The sequence below is a fragment of the Astatotilapia calliptera genome, chromosome 23 (genome assembly GCF_900246225.1).
Source record: "Astatotilapia calliptera chromosome 23, fAstCal1.2, whole genome shotgun sequence".
Lineage (NCBI taxonomy): Eukaryota > Metazoa > Chordata > Actinopteri > Cichliformes > Cichlidae > Astatotilapia > Astatotilapia calliptera.
The window spans coordinates 10,511,239-10,529,039 of record NC_039323.1 but is presented as its reverse complement, the minus strand read 5'-3'; the positions used below and the strand labels follow the sequence as shown (position 1 = coordinate 10,529,039).

The window sequence follows — 17,801 nt, the reverse complement described above, 5'->3', positions numbered from 1 at the left end:
AGTTCAGCCATTCATTAGTCTCATGTTCTGTTCATCCTGTCATCACAATAAACACCATCCAAGTGCTTCACCAGCCTGCGGGTCCTGCGTTTGGGTCCTCTCTTCTCCACATCCACACACCAACGTGACACCTGCTGAACTCAGTGAGCTACGCTACCTCATGTCTTCTACTTTGTGTGCTATTTGCATTTACACTTAGCTAAATAACAGTAGTTTAGGCCATTTAAAACAACAAAGTGTTATTTCTGGTGCTGGTACACAGTACTTACTATTTACTTAAAACACCTAGTCAAGAAACTCTATGTACATGAATTTAAATGATTCATGTGTCTGGAGAGATTTAATTGTTTTGTTTTTGTTTGTTTGTCTTTTGTTCATTTGAGCTGTGTCTGTCTACAAATCTCTAAGGAAGTCCAGGCAAACAAAATCATACAAATGCTTCGCATTTTCTGAAAAAAAAATTTAAATTAAGTGTCATGGGGCTTATTGGCTGAAGACTAGAATTGATGACAGAAGTGTTGACCAACTGATGGCGGCTGAAATGTCTGTAAGAAGAAATTGCCTGGTCTCCTATTATAAGTATTATTTGTACTTTTGGATAAACAAATAAAGGAAACCTTTAAATATACATATTTTTAGTTATCAGTTAACTTGTTTGTACTTGAAAGATTGCACTAAGATAGTAACACCTTTTTTCTTTTCACAAAATAAATTATTGGCCTACAGCCTTCGAGTGTTCCTAATTTTTTGCTGCCTGGTTCCATACAAGACTTACAATTTGATTTTTGTCTGATGACCTTTGAAAGCACCTTGAGGCAACTGTTGTTGTGATTTGGTGCTGTATAAATAAAATTGAATTAAATTGAATTGAAATAACAATAATAAATAATAATAATAATGACCTATGTTCATATCCATCATGGGATGATTCTTTTCCTGGATTACAACAAGAGACCTGTACAGTAAGAAGACTCAATAAGCAGCTCTCCTCAGACCGATGCACACCTGGCTCCCTCTGATGGTCAAAGAACAAAACAAATACTTCTGTGACAAGGCATAAAAAAAGAAAAATGCACGATAGTCTAAATGACTGAAAGCAGCAAAAACTCAAAAATCTAACAGAAACAAAATTATGAATACTGGAAAAAATGAAAAAATGGAAACATATGAAGCTCATGTGTAAGTATTTGTACTTTGTTACTTCCCACCTCTGTTGTCAGCACATAGAAAGTAGCGTAGGGAGCGGCAGAGAGAGGGCGACACAGTCTTTAATCTTTAAATAAAGATTTAAAATATCATCTCATATTTGACCTCTGACCTCTCTTTCAAGGTAAATAGACATTTAAATGTTGAAGTGATAATAATGCTGTACAGAGCCATTTAAAACTATGGGAATTCTAAATGTCACATTATAGTTTACATCCAAATGTCACATTTGACCTCTGACCTCACTTTTACTTTTCATATTTGCCTTTCTTTCAAGTCGACCCTAAAATGTGTTAGATAGTTAAAGGAAATAGTTTTCTAAAGATCAGTACCTGTTATCCATTATCCGCTCCTACATAATGTCTGTGTAATCACATTGAACATCTGTCATGCTACATGACACATCAATAAATAACAATAATAATACAATAATCAGTAATAATACTAACATCACCTCTACTGTTGTACTACTATGAATAGTAACAATAATACTGATAACATATGTTTCAAGAAGGCTGCTAAAAGATTTGTGAAAAAGAATGACTCTGGTAAATGGACTGGTTCTTATATGGTGCTTTACACAGTTAGCCTCACCCATTCACAAATGTTTAATATGCTTTTTCTATGTAAGTGTCTATCCAACATTTACAACAATCATACTCTATGTTCTTCGTCGGAGAGCAACTTGGAGTTAGTATCTTGCCCAACGATATTTGGCATGTGGACTGGAGCACCCAGGGATTGAACCACCAACCTTCGCAGATGACTTGCTCTAACCCCTGAGCTTCAGCCACCAAGGAGGTGTCATTATTGGGCAGGTCAACAGTGCTTTTGTTCTTTATTACACCTCAGCTGCAAAAGACTGGTCATACACAGACAGAGAGCTGGAAGAAATGTGTATGGAGGTGTGGACCCACTCCTGAGATTCTGATATTTTAGCTCCAGTTTCATCTTTTATATGTTTTTTTAAATGGTGTGAAATTATCGAGACTATTCAGAACCCCTTTAGACCCCCACTGTATATTCATAGAAATATATAATATGTGCATAGAAAAATGTGCCCTGGATTAAGCCACAGTGATAGGAAACATCAGTGATAATTGTAACTACACCAGCTGTTTTATAATTGCTTTGTTTGAGAACCAATTTGGACTGAATTACTGATGTTCACTTACTGTAACTGAACTGCTATTTGCCTATCGAGGTTTTGCATCTGATGTCATGCACACAACACTCGGCTGCCTGCTATTGGACATGATAACCATTAGCATTCACGTCCAATAACTAGTTATCACTTCCTTCTTGTTAGTTATCTTCTGCTGTGTTGGCTGCAGCAATCATCAAGGACAGAAAGTGAATCCTTTTTTTTTTAATTGCTTTTCTGCTGATGTAGATAAACAAAGATGAACAAAAAAAAAATTGATATACCAGCATTAGATAAGTAATTATCAGTTATTTGAATTTTGAAAATCATCAAAATCAATTTCAAACAATTTTTGAACATTTACATTTTTTACATTTTAATTTTCTCTCTCTAATTTTTTCTTTCTCATCTTCTTCATCCGCCTCCTCAACCACTACTCTCCTCCTCATCACCATCTCACTCCTAAACCAAAGTTAGGGTTCTGACATGAGAAAACCAAGAGGAAGAGGTTTATTTAATTTTGATTAGTTATCAGACATATGCCCCCCCCCCCCCTTTCCAAAAGGCTAACAAGAAATAGCTAAACATAAGCACAATGTTGTAAGTGAACATTATGCTGGCTAACATTAGACTCTAGCATCCTAACAGTTTTAAATTAATTTCCCTCTGATCAACAGAGCACATGGCACTAGTGACTCTTTGCTTGTGCCATTTAATGGCTGTAGAAAATATGGACGACTAGCACCCCAAAAATGAAGCCAAAACATCTATATCGCCCCCTGGTGTCTGGCTGCAGTATAGGTCATAAACCCTGCCTCCTCTATGTTAGGGCCTGTAACAGCAGAAAAAGGGGTCAAAAAACAAGTAGAAATGAACCAGAGTGAAAAGGAGTTCTATGACTATAAGGGCTGGCAATGTGTGACAAAGTTATAATATTTTTAGGATGTCAAGGAGGTCTTACTGTTTGGCTTAGATGTCCTGTGTGGATAAAAAAAAAATGCCATGCTGATGGAGTTATCGAACAGCTTAATGACTGAAACAGGAGATACAGCACCTTGTAATGGCTGTAAAAAAGAGACGCTATGAAACATCACCTCTGGTTTTCTTGGCAGAGTAATTAGGCTCCATCTACACAGCAACAGACTGCATTTCATTAATTTAGACATTGAAAAAACTGCAAAAATGTATTTTCTTTTAAATAATAAAGTTTCACAACTGTGAGTTCAGAGAAGTGCACTGAAGTTTGATGCTTATCTGGAAATTGTGGTTTCTGCCGTTCATCTAGTTCGCTGTAGAAAGATAGTGACAAATGACCATGTCGAGCAGTTCCAAGAAACAGTATCATGGACTTGCATCTGACTTCTTCAATTTTAGATGAACAAATTTAACAAAAACACTCTTTATGTGTTTACAAATGTGAGACAAGATGGTGTCTCACCATCCATTCGCTTATCCTTTTCAGGGTCACGGGGGGCGCTGGAGCCTATCCCAGCTGTCATAGGGCGAGAGGCAGGGTACACCCTGGACAGGTCGCCAGTCTGTCGCAGGGCCAACACACAGGGACAGACAACCATTCACACTCACTCCTAGTGACAATTTGGATTATCCAATTAACCTATCCCCACAAGCTGCATGTCTTTGGACGGTGGGAGGAAGCCGGAGTACCCGGAGAGAACCCACGCAAACACGGGGAGAACATGCAAACTCCACACAGAAAGACGCCGGCCTGATGGTGGAATTGAACTCAGGACCTTCTTGCTGTGCGGCAACAGTGCTAACCACCGTGCCACCGTGCTGCCTCACCATCCAAATGAAAATGGTCCACAAATAATTAAAAAGGGAGAGAAGTCAACAACTTTTGTTTTTATACAGTACACATGCTGTACCACTAGAGCTACAAGAGTTTTGCTTATTATTGCACATTTAAACTTTTCTAAATCAAGTCATTTATTTACAAAAGTTTAAATGTGCAAATGTGCTGGAAATGAGTGAGAACTCAAATGACACCAAGTGTTAATTGGATTAAAAACTGTGTTTTTGTCATTAGCTTAGCAGTTTATTTAAAATAAATAAAATAAATGTATTTAATTAATTCATTATGTCAGTCCTGGTGTTCCATAAATAATGAATGGAAATAAAATTATTTAATATATCTAAACTAACCTCTGACTTATTAAAGCAGGAATTACATGTGCCAATTAAAGATTCATTTTCTATTTTCTCAAGATTCAGTCACCAATTTTCATATCGGCCATCAACCACCGCCTGCAAAGTAAAGACCAGGTGATGGCCAGTGGTACACCAAGAGCAAGCAAGACATCGACTCGTCACTGATCCACCTCACCACGATCTACAGTGAAGATATCAGGATGTAGTGATGGCCCGCTTGAAGCTGACGCTCCGGAGCGTGTGTCGAAAAAAACAACACACTGGTTCAGAAGCACTGTGTCGAGGCTTGCTTCGTTTGGCAAAAGTCACGTGACCAGTGACGTCCGAAGCTTCATTACGCACGTAACTGCTTCGGTACCTGATTCAAACAGATATAAGGAAGTGAATCATCCACGGGATTCGTGGAGTGTGTTGATGGTGACAGATAGCGACGAGGTGATCATTCCACTGACAGATATGGAGCCAGCGAGGAAGAGAGGACGTTCTGGCGTGTGGGAATATTTTGAGTTGATTTTGCTCAATTCATTTTATCTGCCGAAGTGAAAAACTTGAAATGTCCAAAATCATGTTTTCATAATGTAAATATCATTACAGCATATGACTTTAGGAACACTTCCATGTGAATTAAAGCTGATGAAGACTACAAAAATGTATTTGACACTATACGTACATGACATTGCTACAGTTTAGAAAATCATTTTGTTTATTGTTTTTAGGTGATAGTCTGCAGGACCCAGGAATACCTGCATATCTACCAACTTGCAGTGTAGTTCCTGCACTCCACAGCCTCTTCTGTTCCATGCAAGTGGATTTTCTCCAGGGCAGGAGAAACTATTTCTAAGAAAAGAAACAGACTCAGCCAGCGCACAGTAACACTAATCCTCTTTTTAACTGTAAATAACAAAAGGGCTACCTTACATTGATCATGTTTTTACTTTGCAAGTTCTTGATTAGGGGTGGGTTTTGATTATCGCTTTTCTGATTACAATCCATGCTAAATTGAATAAAGTGATATTGATTCATTAAAATCCCGTGTCGATTTGTAAATTAACGTTATTATGCCTGAAACGCCAGCATCTCAGGTTAAACCTCACAACATGTCGTCAAACACCATACAGCTAAAACAGTAACTGCGAGCAGGTTTACGGATTCTGCATACAAACGTGAACACAGAGCGCGGACCCGACGCGTCAGAGTCAGATTTTGATGTGTCGTCGGGTCCGCGCTGTGTTTGCCTCTTTTTTCTTCGCTGGCTTCTGCAGCTGCAGGTTTCATAACTCTCTGTTTACATCTCTAATTAAGTCTCACATGTGTCAGCTTTCTTTTAATAGATACGAAATTATGGATATATACTGTTAAATGATCAGACTTGTAATATTTCTGACTGAGGCAAAACTTTCCAGATTCCAATCAAATTGAATCGGATCCTGTATCGAATCAAAATGATTCTACAAATCAGTGACGATGCAGCCCTACTCAGCTTCCTAAGCATTTTCCCTTTCCAGTTCACAATCAATCCCACCCCTAGGTCAAAAATATGTATAGGACAATTGGCCTAATCTAATATTTTGTATGAACCTGTCCAGCTGTCCAGTGATTAAACGACAAGTAGATGGAGGCAGGACTTCACAGCAGGGGCATACTCCATAATGTGCTGTGCATTATCATATGTATATTATATATATTGCTCACTTATTGTATTTACCAACATCAAGGAGTTATGAGCAAAGAAAGGCCACCATAGTGCATGTTTAAATAGGGAAAGTTTATTGATCAAAATGTATTACGCAGATACGCATTACATTTTTTTCAGCCCCCCAATCGAGAAAACAAAACCAATTACATGTTCAAAGCAACAGAACGGTGGCCCAATATCAGAGAGAACTCCACTCTTGAGTGAGCAGTGATAATTGAGCAGTCCGTTTTATTTTGCAGATTCAAGCTGCTCTTCAAAATTTTCACCACCAGATGTCACCGGAGAGGACTGTGTTGAAAAGCTTCGAGTAATGAACCGTTTTTCAATACAAGCTTCAGTGCTTCGGAAAGCTTCATTTGGCCATCACTATCAGGATGTAATTCAAGTGTGGCCAAATGATAGCAATGAGAGGGGAGGTGATCCAGACTGTAGGAGTGGAGCTACCAGAATGCAGATCAGCAGATATACAGGACAGGTGCAAGTACCTTGTTACATCCTGTGAGGCTGTGGGAGTGTGTGGGCGTGGTGTTGTCTTCTCCCTCTCCTCCTCCTTCTTTCTTGCCCCTCCCCTTGTCTCTCTCTGCCCCTGCCTTCTCCTTTAGGACACACCTGCTGCTCATCTATGGGGCGCCGTTTGTAAACTGAAACATGCCGAAATTAACAGCAACATTTTTCCACATTTAGCTCTAAATCTTACAAAAACATGTTTTTTCGAGTCATTTTTTACAACATTTACTAAAATATTTGTAACTTTTCATATTTAAAACAGGATTTTAAATGTTAAATCTAAATGCTAAATGTTAAATCTAAATGTTAAATGTTAAATCTAAATGCTAAATGTTAAATGTAAATATTATATTTAAATGTAAATGTTAAATGTTAAATGTAAATATTATATTTAAATGTAAATGTTAAATGTTAAATGTAAATATTATATATAAATCTAAATGTTAAATGTTAAATCTAAATGTTATATATAAATCTAAATGTTAAATGTTAAATCTAAATATTATATATAAATCTAAATGTTAAATGTTAAATCTAAATATTATATATAAATCTAAATGTTAAATGTTAAATCTAAATGTTAAATGTTAAATCTAAATGTTATATATAAATCTAAATGTTAAATGTTAAATCTAAATGTTACGGGAAACTAAATATTTAGCTAATATGCAAATTTATTGTACGGGTCAACGGAAATACCAAAATAAAAGCTTCAAGAAAACCTCCCGCGCTAAAGTGTGCCGGTCGCGGTCAGGTTCTGTGTTTGTGCTCCTCTTACGGTCACTTTTGACTGCCATGAGCTGCTTCGACTATTCCCTACCAGCATGTCCAGCGATTTAGCTGAAAACATTGGAAGAGCCGTTTTGTCGGCCATCCAACGATTCAGCGGTAATGCACCCTCGACCTCACAAACGCCGCAGCACTTGGTAAGTTTATTGTATAGCATTTTGGACGGGTTGATAGCAGTGTTAGCAAAACTAGCAAAGCTAAATTATAGTGATGGGCAGATGAAGCCCCATGAAGCACTGAAGCTTTTCATCCAATTGGTTCACCCCAACGCGAAGCTTCATGAAGCTTCATTTGCTCTAGCAGGACACCTACTGGACGTAAAAATAATAGCTGGCATGAATTTGAAGAGTGTGGCATTTTGCACACAGCCTGTAAATGTCAACAACAAAAGGAGTGTGTAAAACATGTATATTGTAGTGATGGCAGTATACTGTGTATATTTATGCTGGCAGTATGGAAAATGATTATTTGCGGCAAAGTTCGAACCGCTTCATGAACCAGTCACGTGGTACAGCCGGGCAGCGAGGCTTCGGACGTCATCATTTTCAGCTCCTCCCATAAATGAAGCAAGCCTCGATACGCGCTTCGCGGAAACGCCCCCTCCATTACTCGACACACGCTCCGAAGCCTCGATACAGAACGTCCCATCACTACTAAATTACTTAGCTAGTCCTCAATTATTTCATTTGGTAGGCAGCAGACAGAGATCGAACATCATACAACTCTATTTATTTATTTGGTAGGTAGGTAACAGTCGTTCTTGATGTAAATGTTTCCTTAGGAATCCAGCAATGCACCTGGACCAAGTAGACCTGCCGTCTCCACTGGGATACCATACTGCTCGGTAGGCCTTCTTACACATATCATTTAATTCATTTATCATGAAATTTCCCCTTGTGGGACTAATAAAGGTATGTTATCTTATCTTAGCTGACTGGTTTTGATATACAGTCAGGTTCATAAGTAGTTGGATACAGACACATTTTCTAATGTTGCTTCTGTACATTACCAGAATGAATTAAAAATGAAACTACTCCAATGCAGTTGAAGTGCAGACTTTAAGTTTTAATTCAGTGGGTTGGACTAAATGAATGCATAAAAATGTGAGAGGGAAAAATTAATTTGTAAACACAATCCTATCATTTCAGAGGCTCTAAAGTAATTAGACAAATTAAATAACTGAAAATAAAATGATAATTTCTATTACTTTATTCAAAACCCTTTGTTGGCAATGACAGCCTGAAGTCTTGAAGTCATGGACACCACCAGATGCTGGCATTCCTCCTTACTAAGGCTCTGCCAGGCCTTTACTGCATTGGCTTTCAGTTGCTGTTTGTTTGTGGGCCTTTCTGTCCTAAATTTAGTCTTCAACAACTGAAATGTATGCTCAATTGGGTTAAAATCCAGTGACTGACTTGGCCATTCAAGAATATTCTATTTCTTTACTTTATTAAAGTCATGGGGTGCTTGGACTGTATGTTTTGGGTCATCTTCCATCTTTATTATTAAATGCTGCCCAATCAATGTGACTACTTTTAGCTGGACTTAAGCAGACAAGTATGTATCTGAACACATTCAGCTGCTTCAGTCCCGTGTCACATATTCAGTAAACACTACCAGTGCCACTGGCAGCCATGCACGCCCAAACCATCACACTGCCTCTGCCATGTTTTACAGATGATGTGGTATGCTTTGGATCATGAGTCGTTCCACCCTTCTCCATACTTTTTTCTTGCCATCATTCTGGTAGAGGTTGATCTTGGTTTTATCTGTCCAAAGAATGTTTTTCCAAAATTTAGCTGGCTTTTACTAGATGTTTTTTTTTTTTTTTTTTTTTTTTTTTTTGTTAAGTCCATTCTAGCCTTTCTATTCTTGAGGCTTATGAGTGGCTTGCACCTTGCAGTGAACCCTCTGTATTAGGGCTGTTCGATATGACGATATGAAAACATCTATCATTTCATATTATACGCTATCATTTGTTCTGTGGTGTCGCAAAATAAATTTTACGTCAATATTTTTCATCGTTTTGATGGTCACTGTAGTGGCTGTATTAATTTCTTAATTTTCTTTTTTCTGTTATGTTCTCTTTGACCGCATGTTGTCTGTTCACAGTAAAATTTTCAAAATGCAAACACTACGTCTCAAATCAATTCCAGGCCTTTTATCTGCTTAATTGGTAATGACATCATCATTTTAATATGGATACCCTAAATTAAAGCTTAGTCTGCACATCATGTCCATGATATAATTTTGATTGGAATATGTTTCAGTAAACGGGCAACAAAATAAAACTTGTTAGGGTCCAAATACACACTGACCTAATTGCAGGCCTTTGCTACTCTAATTGAGTGCTCAAAGCACTTTATACAACAGATCTCATTTACCCATTCACATGCACAGATTAATACAAGCACTTTTTCTGTCCAACATTCGCACACAGTCATAGTCGGATAAACTCATTGGGAGCTCTAGATTAGAGCACCTGGGAACTGAATCACCAACTTGACCAACAATCACCAAATGCTAATCTACAAGATACAAAAGGTTCAGTTTTCTGTGTAATGGGTAGACAATAGTAAGATGGTCTGAGTCTACAGTTTGTTTGTTTGTTTTTAATGAACAGATAACAGAAACCTTACGGATGTATTGTAATGCATAGGTGTCTATCTGTATCTGTGTTTGAATTCATTTCAGGTTCCTCTTCCATCAGTTCCTCAAGCTCATGCTACGCGCTCACATTTTGTGAGAAAAAACAAGACCTGCAAACACTATACAAAAGATGTTGTGTGCTTGCCCTTGTCTTCAACATCAACGTTTCTCATACCGAGAGGAGATTCACGAGCAAAACTAGCACAAGATGGCCTTATTGGGAAGATCTCCTTTACATCTGACTGGTCTGAAGCACAACTTAGAGAAGAAATAGCAGCAATCTTCAGAAGAACATTTGCACTGTCAACTGGCCAGACATTCCCTTTTGAGTATTTGAGTACAATTAGAGGATGTAAACGACTAATGAAACCAAATGTTTCTAGCAGTTTTCTTTGGGGTGGCCAAGAAGTTGGCTCGATTTGTTCCACCACCTGCCTCTATATAATGGCAGGGATACAAAAACCTGCACAGGTAAACATTTTATATTGCAGTGCAGAAATATTTATTGTCTAAAAAGTGAGTCTGTTCCCTTAACATAATTTTATTAATTGTATTAATTAATATTGCAGTTTCAGCAGGTGTAAACAGTTTTTAGTGCAGCCATGTGCCTCTGTGTTACCAGTGATTTGGTGCAACTGTATTTGATTTTATGTAGATCTTAACTGAGCGGTGGTTTCCCTTAAGTGACGGCGGCCTCCATTAGTTTGTTTGGCCTGCCTGGGTATTGGCAGCGTTGCTGTCTTTTTCTGTTGAAGCCTTATAGTTGTTTTCTTTGTTGAAGTGGTCACTATCTCTTTGGGTTGACCTGTCTGATTTATCATTAAAGCAGCGGTGCTGTCTCTTTTTGTTGTTACTATTTATATGATTATTGAGTTAATTGATTATAATAAAGATTTCTTTTGTGTTAAATGGGGGAACCATGACAAAGATGCTCGAAGGTCCATCACAGCCAAACACAGTAGGTAAGGCAAGTGCTTTGATGCCAGTTAAACAGTAGAAGTAAGATCCAAGCCACTAATGCATGCATCACCACAGCTGTCATATACCCAACTGGAATAATAATCCACAGTAGGAGATAGATGATCATGATGTCACGACATGAAAACCATGATCCAAAGTCCAGCACCTACAAGTCTATTAACAAAGGAAAGAGACGTGGCGAGGATAAGAGAGTTTCAAAGCCCAGTCTAAGATGCAAATGCATCAGGAAGACATGCACCTGAGATGAGCTGCTCCAAGAATTCCTCAGGTAGTTAAAGAGGAAAAGGAACTGTCATGGACAATAAAGCCTCTACATGTGGAGTCTACCACAGCCGAGAGATTCCAAGTTACACACTGTACAAATTTGCGCCAAAGACAATAATCAACATACAGTAGCAGGATGTCAGAGCAACCTGGGACAGCGTCCCTGATAAGGATGGATGAATGGATATGTAATAATTATTTACAATCATAAAGTAAATAATTGATCTTCAGTAATAAATAACTGATTAGTAAATAATGTATTACTTCTGTACTTGCTAAATCCTCAATATTAGCAGCGACTTAAAGCCTAAAAAATGTAAAAGCTCTACATGATCACATTTTATTCATGTACCTACAGACACAAGTGAGAACAGTGTTTATTCATTGCTTTAATATTTAAATAGAAACTGCAATACATTTTCAATGAATTGATTTGGTCAAGCTGCTGTCACAGTGTGGTGCTGTGGACTCAAAGCAGGACTCAAGCACGAGGGAATAAATTCAAAAAGGCAGCTTTTACTACTGGGAATACTCTTACACTAATACAGAAAATAAAACCAAAAACAAGAAACTAGGGACTCAAACCAAAAAACTAAGAAACTAGGGAACTAAACTGGGAACAGAAGTAGGAAATACAGGGAGCACTGAGGAAATACACAGAACATTGGGGTGGAGATGGTACAATGCAGATATTTCAAAACAACTTTACTGGATCAACACGATTCTCAGGAAAAAAGACTTGTTAAATCTTACTTAATTAAAGATTTGCTTTGACACCCTGGGATTGTACTTGTGCTGTTAAATCGCTGTCAATACATTTTTTTTTTTTAAATATTGCTTTCTTTGGTAAAACACAAGTGCAGTTCTATAATGACTGAAATATACTTACGACTGAAGGGACAATGTTTTTACACACATAATCAGAACCTAGCAAAAACCTTTTAACTATTCCATCTATTAGCATCGTACTCCACCATTATGCTATCAAACTGAGAATATAAAGTCAATATTAAGCAATGTGTTAATTATTGGACCAGTGGGGCAATAAATAAATATCAGACAAAGTTTTACAATTAACAGCTATTCAGTTTCCATCTTGTCTACAGTTTCATGAGCCTTATTAATATGGATGACATTTCATTTTTAATCAGGTTTAATCAATAAACTTCTGAGGATGGTGAAATGGGGTAACTGTCTAAATACAGCTAAGTTTCATAATCGTGAGTCTGAGGAAGTGCTCTGAAGTTTAAATCTTATCTGGAAATTGTGGTTTCTGTGGTTCATTCAATTTGCTACAGGATCTGAAGATAGTGACAACTGGCCAAATCAAACAGTTCCTAAGAACAGTATCATGGACTTGCATCTGACTTCTTCAATTGTAGATAATTAAATAATCAAAAGCTCTAATTTCTGAAATGTATTTATTAAGTGTGAGACAAGAAAAATGGTTAAAATAAAGAAATGAAGGAGAGAAGGAAACATATTTAGTGCACGTGCTGTTGCACCAGATCTAAAAATCAATATTTTTTTTACATTACTTACTGATAAAAAAGCGTAAACCAGCCAGATCCAATCTACCAACTTCTCACCAACAAGTGAGAAGTCAAATGAGCATTTATTAGATAAAAAAACTGGATGATTGGTTGGATGCTGCTAATAGACTTAAATTAGTTTATGTATTATTTTATGACAACGCACAGACGTCCAAGCTCCAAACAAAGTAATCACTTGACTGATTCTTGAATGTATATCGGGAGCAGCTATTATCACGACCTTGGTGTTATTGGAGTTTAAAACAAAGCAGTTATTGGAGAGCCAGCCACAAATCTCGAATAAACAATCAACTAAGGTGTATCCAGCTGACAAGGCTTAAAAGACATAAGCAGCAGAATATCATTGGCATGGAAATAAGAAACAAAAGAATGGAATAATGCTGAAGGTAGCATGTAAAAAACAAAAACAATAGACCAAGGACTGAACTTTGTGGAACCCCACAGGTTAGAGAAGCAGTGCTAGAGAACTTGTTTACCCTAACAGAAAATCTTCTTTCAGAAAAATAGGAGGAAAACCAGGCTAGTGCTTAACCAGTGATGCCAGACAAAACCTTGAGGCTATAAAGCAAAATATTTTGGTGTAACGGTATTAATGGTAACATTATATCATTGATGCACCTGTTAATTCTGTGAAATGTTAAATCAAATTAATTATGTGGGGTTTTTTTATGATCGCAATTTAAAAAAACACACAATCACACAATGTATTACCTATGAGACAGTGTGATAAAAAAAACACTGCTATATTTTATTTGAAAATGTAAGAGAAGCAAAATGATTTTTACCTCATCAAATATGTAAATAAATAAGCCACAAAGGGCTCGTTTGACAAAGAACAAATCAAGAATGTGGCCTTACTGCCTTTTTAGGCTTAAAAGACATTTAATTTGGTTAAAAATGAAGGACTGATTACCAATTTTTGATCAAGATTTCTTAAATTAAGATTAAGATTTAGTGATGTGAGAATTAGAAGTTACTGTAAAAACATGACACTTTGAGAGAATTACAGTACAAAAAATAAGACACAGACAGAAGGAAAGATATCTTTACTTCAGCTTTATTAGAAAGTAGGAAAAGCAGAAAGTAAAAGTAAAGTAAAATATTGTTTTGTATCAATTTTGTTTTTTGTTTTGTCTTTTGGCAGGGAGGGGATGTGTCAAGTACAAATACTGAACAAAACTAAACAAGAAAACATATTTAAAAATTTATCTTTGTGAAAAAATCTGTTCAAAATCCTCATATTCATTTACTGGACATAGTGAATGTGTCTGGGGGACAGACTGGACAGTCTCACTGTTGTTTTACTTTTGTGTGTGCATAAACAGACTAACCACAGGCTGCTATGTGCACAGTCTGTAACGATTAGAGCAAGCCAGCAGTGACAAAGATTCCATAAAATATAACATAATCAATGAGATAATAAAATGATGCTGGTCAAGTGAAAGGTATGAAGTGATAGCTCAGCCGATTAAACATCATAAAAGCATAAAACATTGTCATCTAGCCTAGTTTATGTGGACTGATGCCTGATGACTTTTAAGACTTCATAGTTTCTTTGATCCACTTGAGTTGCCTCTTTGAGAGAAACGAGTAGACTCCAGGCTTGTAAATGTCCCCACAACCGGCTCCAAAAGAAGTAACTCCAACCAGCTGAAAGCCGCACAGCAGTGGGCCTCCGGAATCCCCCTGCAGCAAGTACATATGCACTGTAGACCTTTTTTCTCACTTACAGGTGTCAAAACGTCAAAATGGTGCTGAGCTCAATGATTACATGCTCATATACATTCTTCATACTTACTTGACAGGTATCCGCTGCTTTTTTGCCCTTTGAACCAGCACATACCATGTCACTGGTGATTAAAGGTGCGTAGTTGTAATATTCACAAGAGTTACACTTATGTCTGCCAATCACAGTCACGCGGACAGACTTGAGAACATCCGAGGTGCGGTTCTCTTCAGTTATTCCCCATCCAGCAACCAGACACGTGGTGCCATCTGCAGGGTCTTTGACAATTTTGCCCAACTGGAGCCATTTTACTGACTTGGTTGTATTTACTGGTTCCTTAAGCTGAGAAAGAGTTGAAAAGAAATGTTACATTTTGACAGTGACTATCTATATGCTACAGACTTGCCACTGTGATAAAGTCTGGGTCACTACTTAATAATTCATATATTTTGTTTGGAAAATGGGAAATAGTTGGAGCGAATTATTGAAACATGTATAAACATACCCAGAAATGCACTTTATCAGGTAGAAACAAACTTATTTTCATTGTTGTATATTTGCTTGACCGGCTACTGGACACTGAATTTTCAGCTTACCTTGAGCAGCATGAGGTCATTGCCCACAATATGATTGAAATAGTTAGGATGAGCAAAACGTTTCTCAACCTCTCGGACCTGCCTCCACTCTTTTTCCTCTTTGGCGATGGAGTGCGCTCCCAGGATCGCCTTGCTCATTCTGCAAAAGAAAAACTCAGTGTAGTGATGACACTTCACTTACATCAAAAGGTCAGGAGTGTATTTTTCTCTACTTGAAGGAGGGCAGGATGTAATCGGTTCTTTGTGTTTGTTTGTCTGTTTGCTAGTTTTCAAGCGTTGTGTGATGTCAGACACAAATAACAACTAAAGCTGATTTCATGTTGGTGAAAATCAGGTCAAAGCCACATCAAACTTGAAATTGCCCACAATTGTTTATGGATCATCTTCAAACATCTTAGGGGACATGAGTACCTAGTTTGGCTATGCATTTGACCTTGACCTTCACTGTTAGCACCCAAGGTCAAAGCATGGAGAGAGAGCTGTACAACACACTTACTATTTTTTCACTACAAGATCCTTTGACATCACAATGAGTAAAGACAACTGTAGTATGTCATTTTCAAGGTGAAAGGTTTAAAAGTTGTGTTCTTATAAAAGCATGAAACATTTTAGTGCAGCCCCTGCCTGTCAGGAGGAGTTACGCTCTGGGTAAGAAAAAATATCAGTTAGCATTACACTTCACATCTTCTGTTAAAAATAAATACTGCAATATTTTGATTTGGAAATTTAGGAAAAGTGAACCTCGGGTTCTTACCCAGTGCAGTGAGCAGCTGTCAGGACCCATTGTGGGTGGATTAATGTCCCCCCACACATAGATTTCTTACTTGTCAAATAAGCCATGAAGGGCAGTGAGTGTGGCTTAACTTCCTTCCCTCCAATAATCTCAGAACCATGACCTAAAACAAAAAAAAAAATCCAGTCACATAAGAAAATCAGCAGATTTTTAAGTCAAGAACAGATGAGTGAGCACACATCCTACACCAACTGAGAGATATCAGTAATGTAAATTAAAGTACAAAACATCATTCACCTGACTGGATGATGGAAAGAAGCATGAACAAGATGAAAACACTGAAATTCCTCCGGCAGAACATGTTGTCTCAACTCTCGCTGAGCGAATGTTGAATTCACTGAAGTCCACTGTTATGCACAGCTTTATACGCTGAGCAGACACACACACACACACACACACACACACACACACACACACACACACACACACACACACACAGCCAGTAGTGTTCTTAATGTGTTATAACAATCATCAGTAGTTTTGAAACTAAAAAATATAATTTGCCAATTTGCTCACATGTTAATCATATGTGCTTTTTAATAATCATCATTAATTTTGTAGTTTTACCAGTATTACTGTGAACTGGGTTGAAGCCACACAGTGCCCACAAAATATATCAGAGATCACCACCTAGTGGTTTAATGTGAATATTGAGTGTCAGTGACACAATGAGGTTAGGATCATAAAAGCAAAGATATTTGATTGATTATTAGCTCTAAAATATCTGTGACGGCTGTGTCTGATTTACAGTGATTTTGAGAGGTTGAGATTTTGAGACTTAAAAGATTTTGAGACATTAATAACCTGTTGGATTCACTGAAAAGGCTGAAGAGTCGGTGACTGAAAGCTGAGAGCAGAAGTATTTATAAGAGTTTTACTTTCAGGTGGAGAATATTTAAATGAGTCAGGCAAATGTGAATTGAAAAGTCTATGACACAAAGTTTCTTGCAAGTTGCACAAAATTTAACATGGAAAAAAAATCCTGTATTCAGCCTGCGATGGCTGTAATAGCTGCTAATAGAAGAGTTTATTTTTCGGAGGCGAGATGTTATCAGAACGAGAGAGAACTCTCTGTATTGAAACTCTTCACTCAGTCTTCATGCCGAGTGTGTCGGTGAGCCCACTCTTTGCTCCTCACTAACACAGTTTTCATGAAACAGAGCAGAAATAAACCGAGCTCAGCTTCTTTTTCTCAGCAGTGCGCACACAGCGAGCAGCTTCTCTCTGCTGAATCTGTAATTAATACTGTTACTGTGTTAGATTAATGCCTGAATGTTGGCACACGCATGTGGCACGGTAACATTATATCAAAATATACTGATTTTCCTTCAGCCTCCTCTCACTTATCAGAACTGCCTATTTTCAGAGATTACCACTGGACTGAAACCCGAGTTTACACTGGATTATTTTGGTAAGAAGCACTGCAAACTGCAGCACTTTATTCCTACCTCTGTGCTTACGTTGAGTGTTTGGAACGAGCAAAAGCATCTGGTCTGCTGACCTGAGAGAATGAGGCAGGACATAAGGGTGTAGCAGCTCAGACAGATAACATGAGGCACAGCCATTAATAGGAGATAGGAGGCGATTTTGGAACACGGCCATTGTCTCAGTCTCCTTTGTCACGATCTTCCTCTGTCACAGGGGAGCTGTGTGGTTTCCAGAAAAATCCTTAAGTCTTTATGTGTTCCTTTCTATATGTCGACAATACACACCACACTTTTACTTTTA

At 37.7% G+C, this 17,801-nt stretch overlaps 1 protein-coding gene and 1 long non-coding RNA gene across 2 annotated transcripts; one reads left to right on the top strand and one right to left on the bottom strand.

Annotated features, from left to right (window-relative positions):
- The first annotated feature begins 7,394 nt into the window (after nt 1–7,394).
- Nucleotides 7,395–11,013, top strand: LOC113016315 (uncharacterized). Its single transcript, XR_003271211.1, has 3 exons — nt 7,395–7,648; nt 8,293–8,355; nt 10,206–11,013. It is a non-coding gene; the product is annotated as an uncharacterized LOC113016315 (long non-coding RNA).
- A 3,055-nt stretch (nt 11,014–14,068) lies between these two features.
- LOC113016336 (granzyme K-like) lies at nt 14,069–16,391 on the bottom strand. The gene is made up of 5 exons (XM_026159100.1): nt 16,311–16,391; nt 16,035–16,176; nt 15,281–15,419; nt 14,757–15,026; nt 14,069–14,644 (listed from the first exon to the last, which is right to left on the bottom strand). Exons 1-5 carry the CDS (start codon nt 16,372–16,374, stop codon nt 14,495–14,497), a joined length of 765 nt encoding a protein of 254 aa, XP_026014885.1. The 5' UTR covers nt 16,375–16,391; the 3' UTR covers nt 14,069–14,494.
- Nucleotides 16,392–17,801: the final 1,410 nt, after the last annotated feature.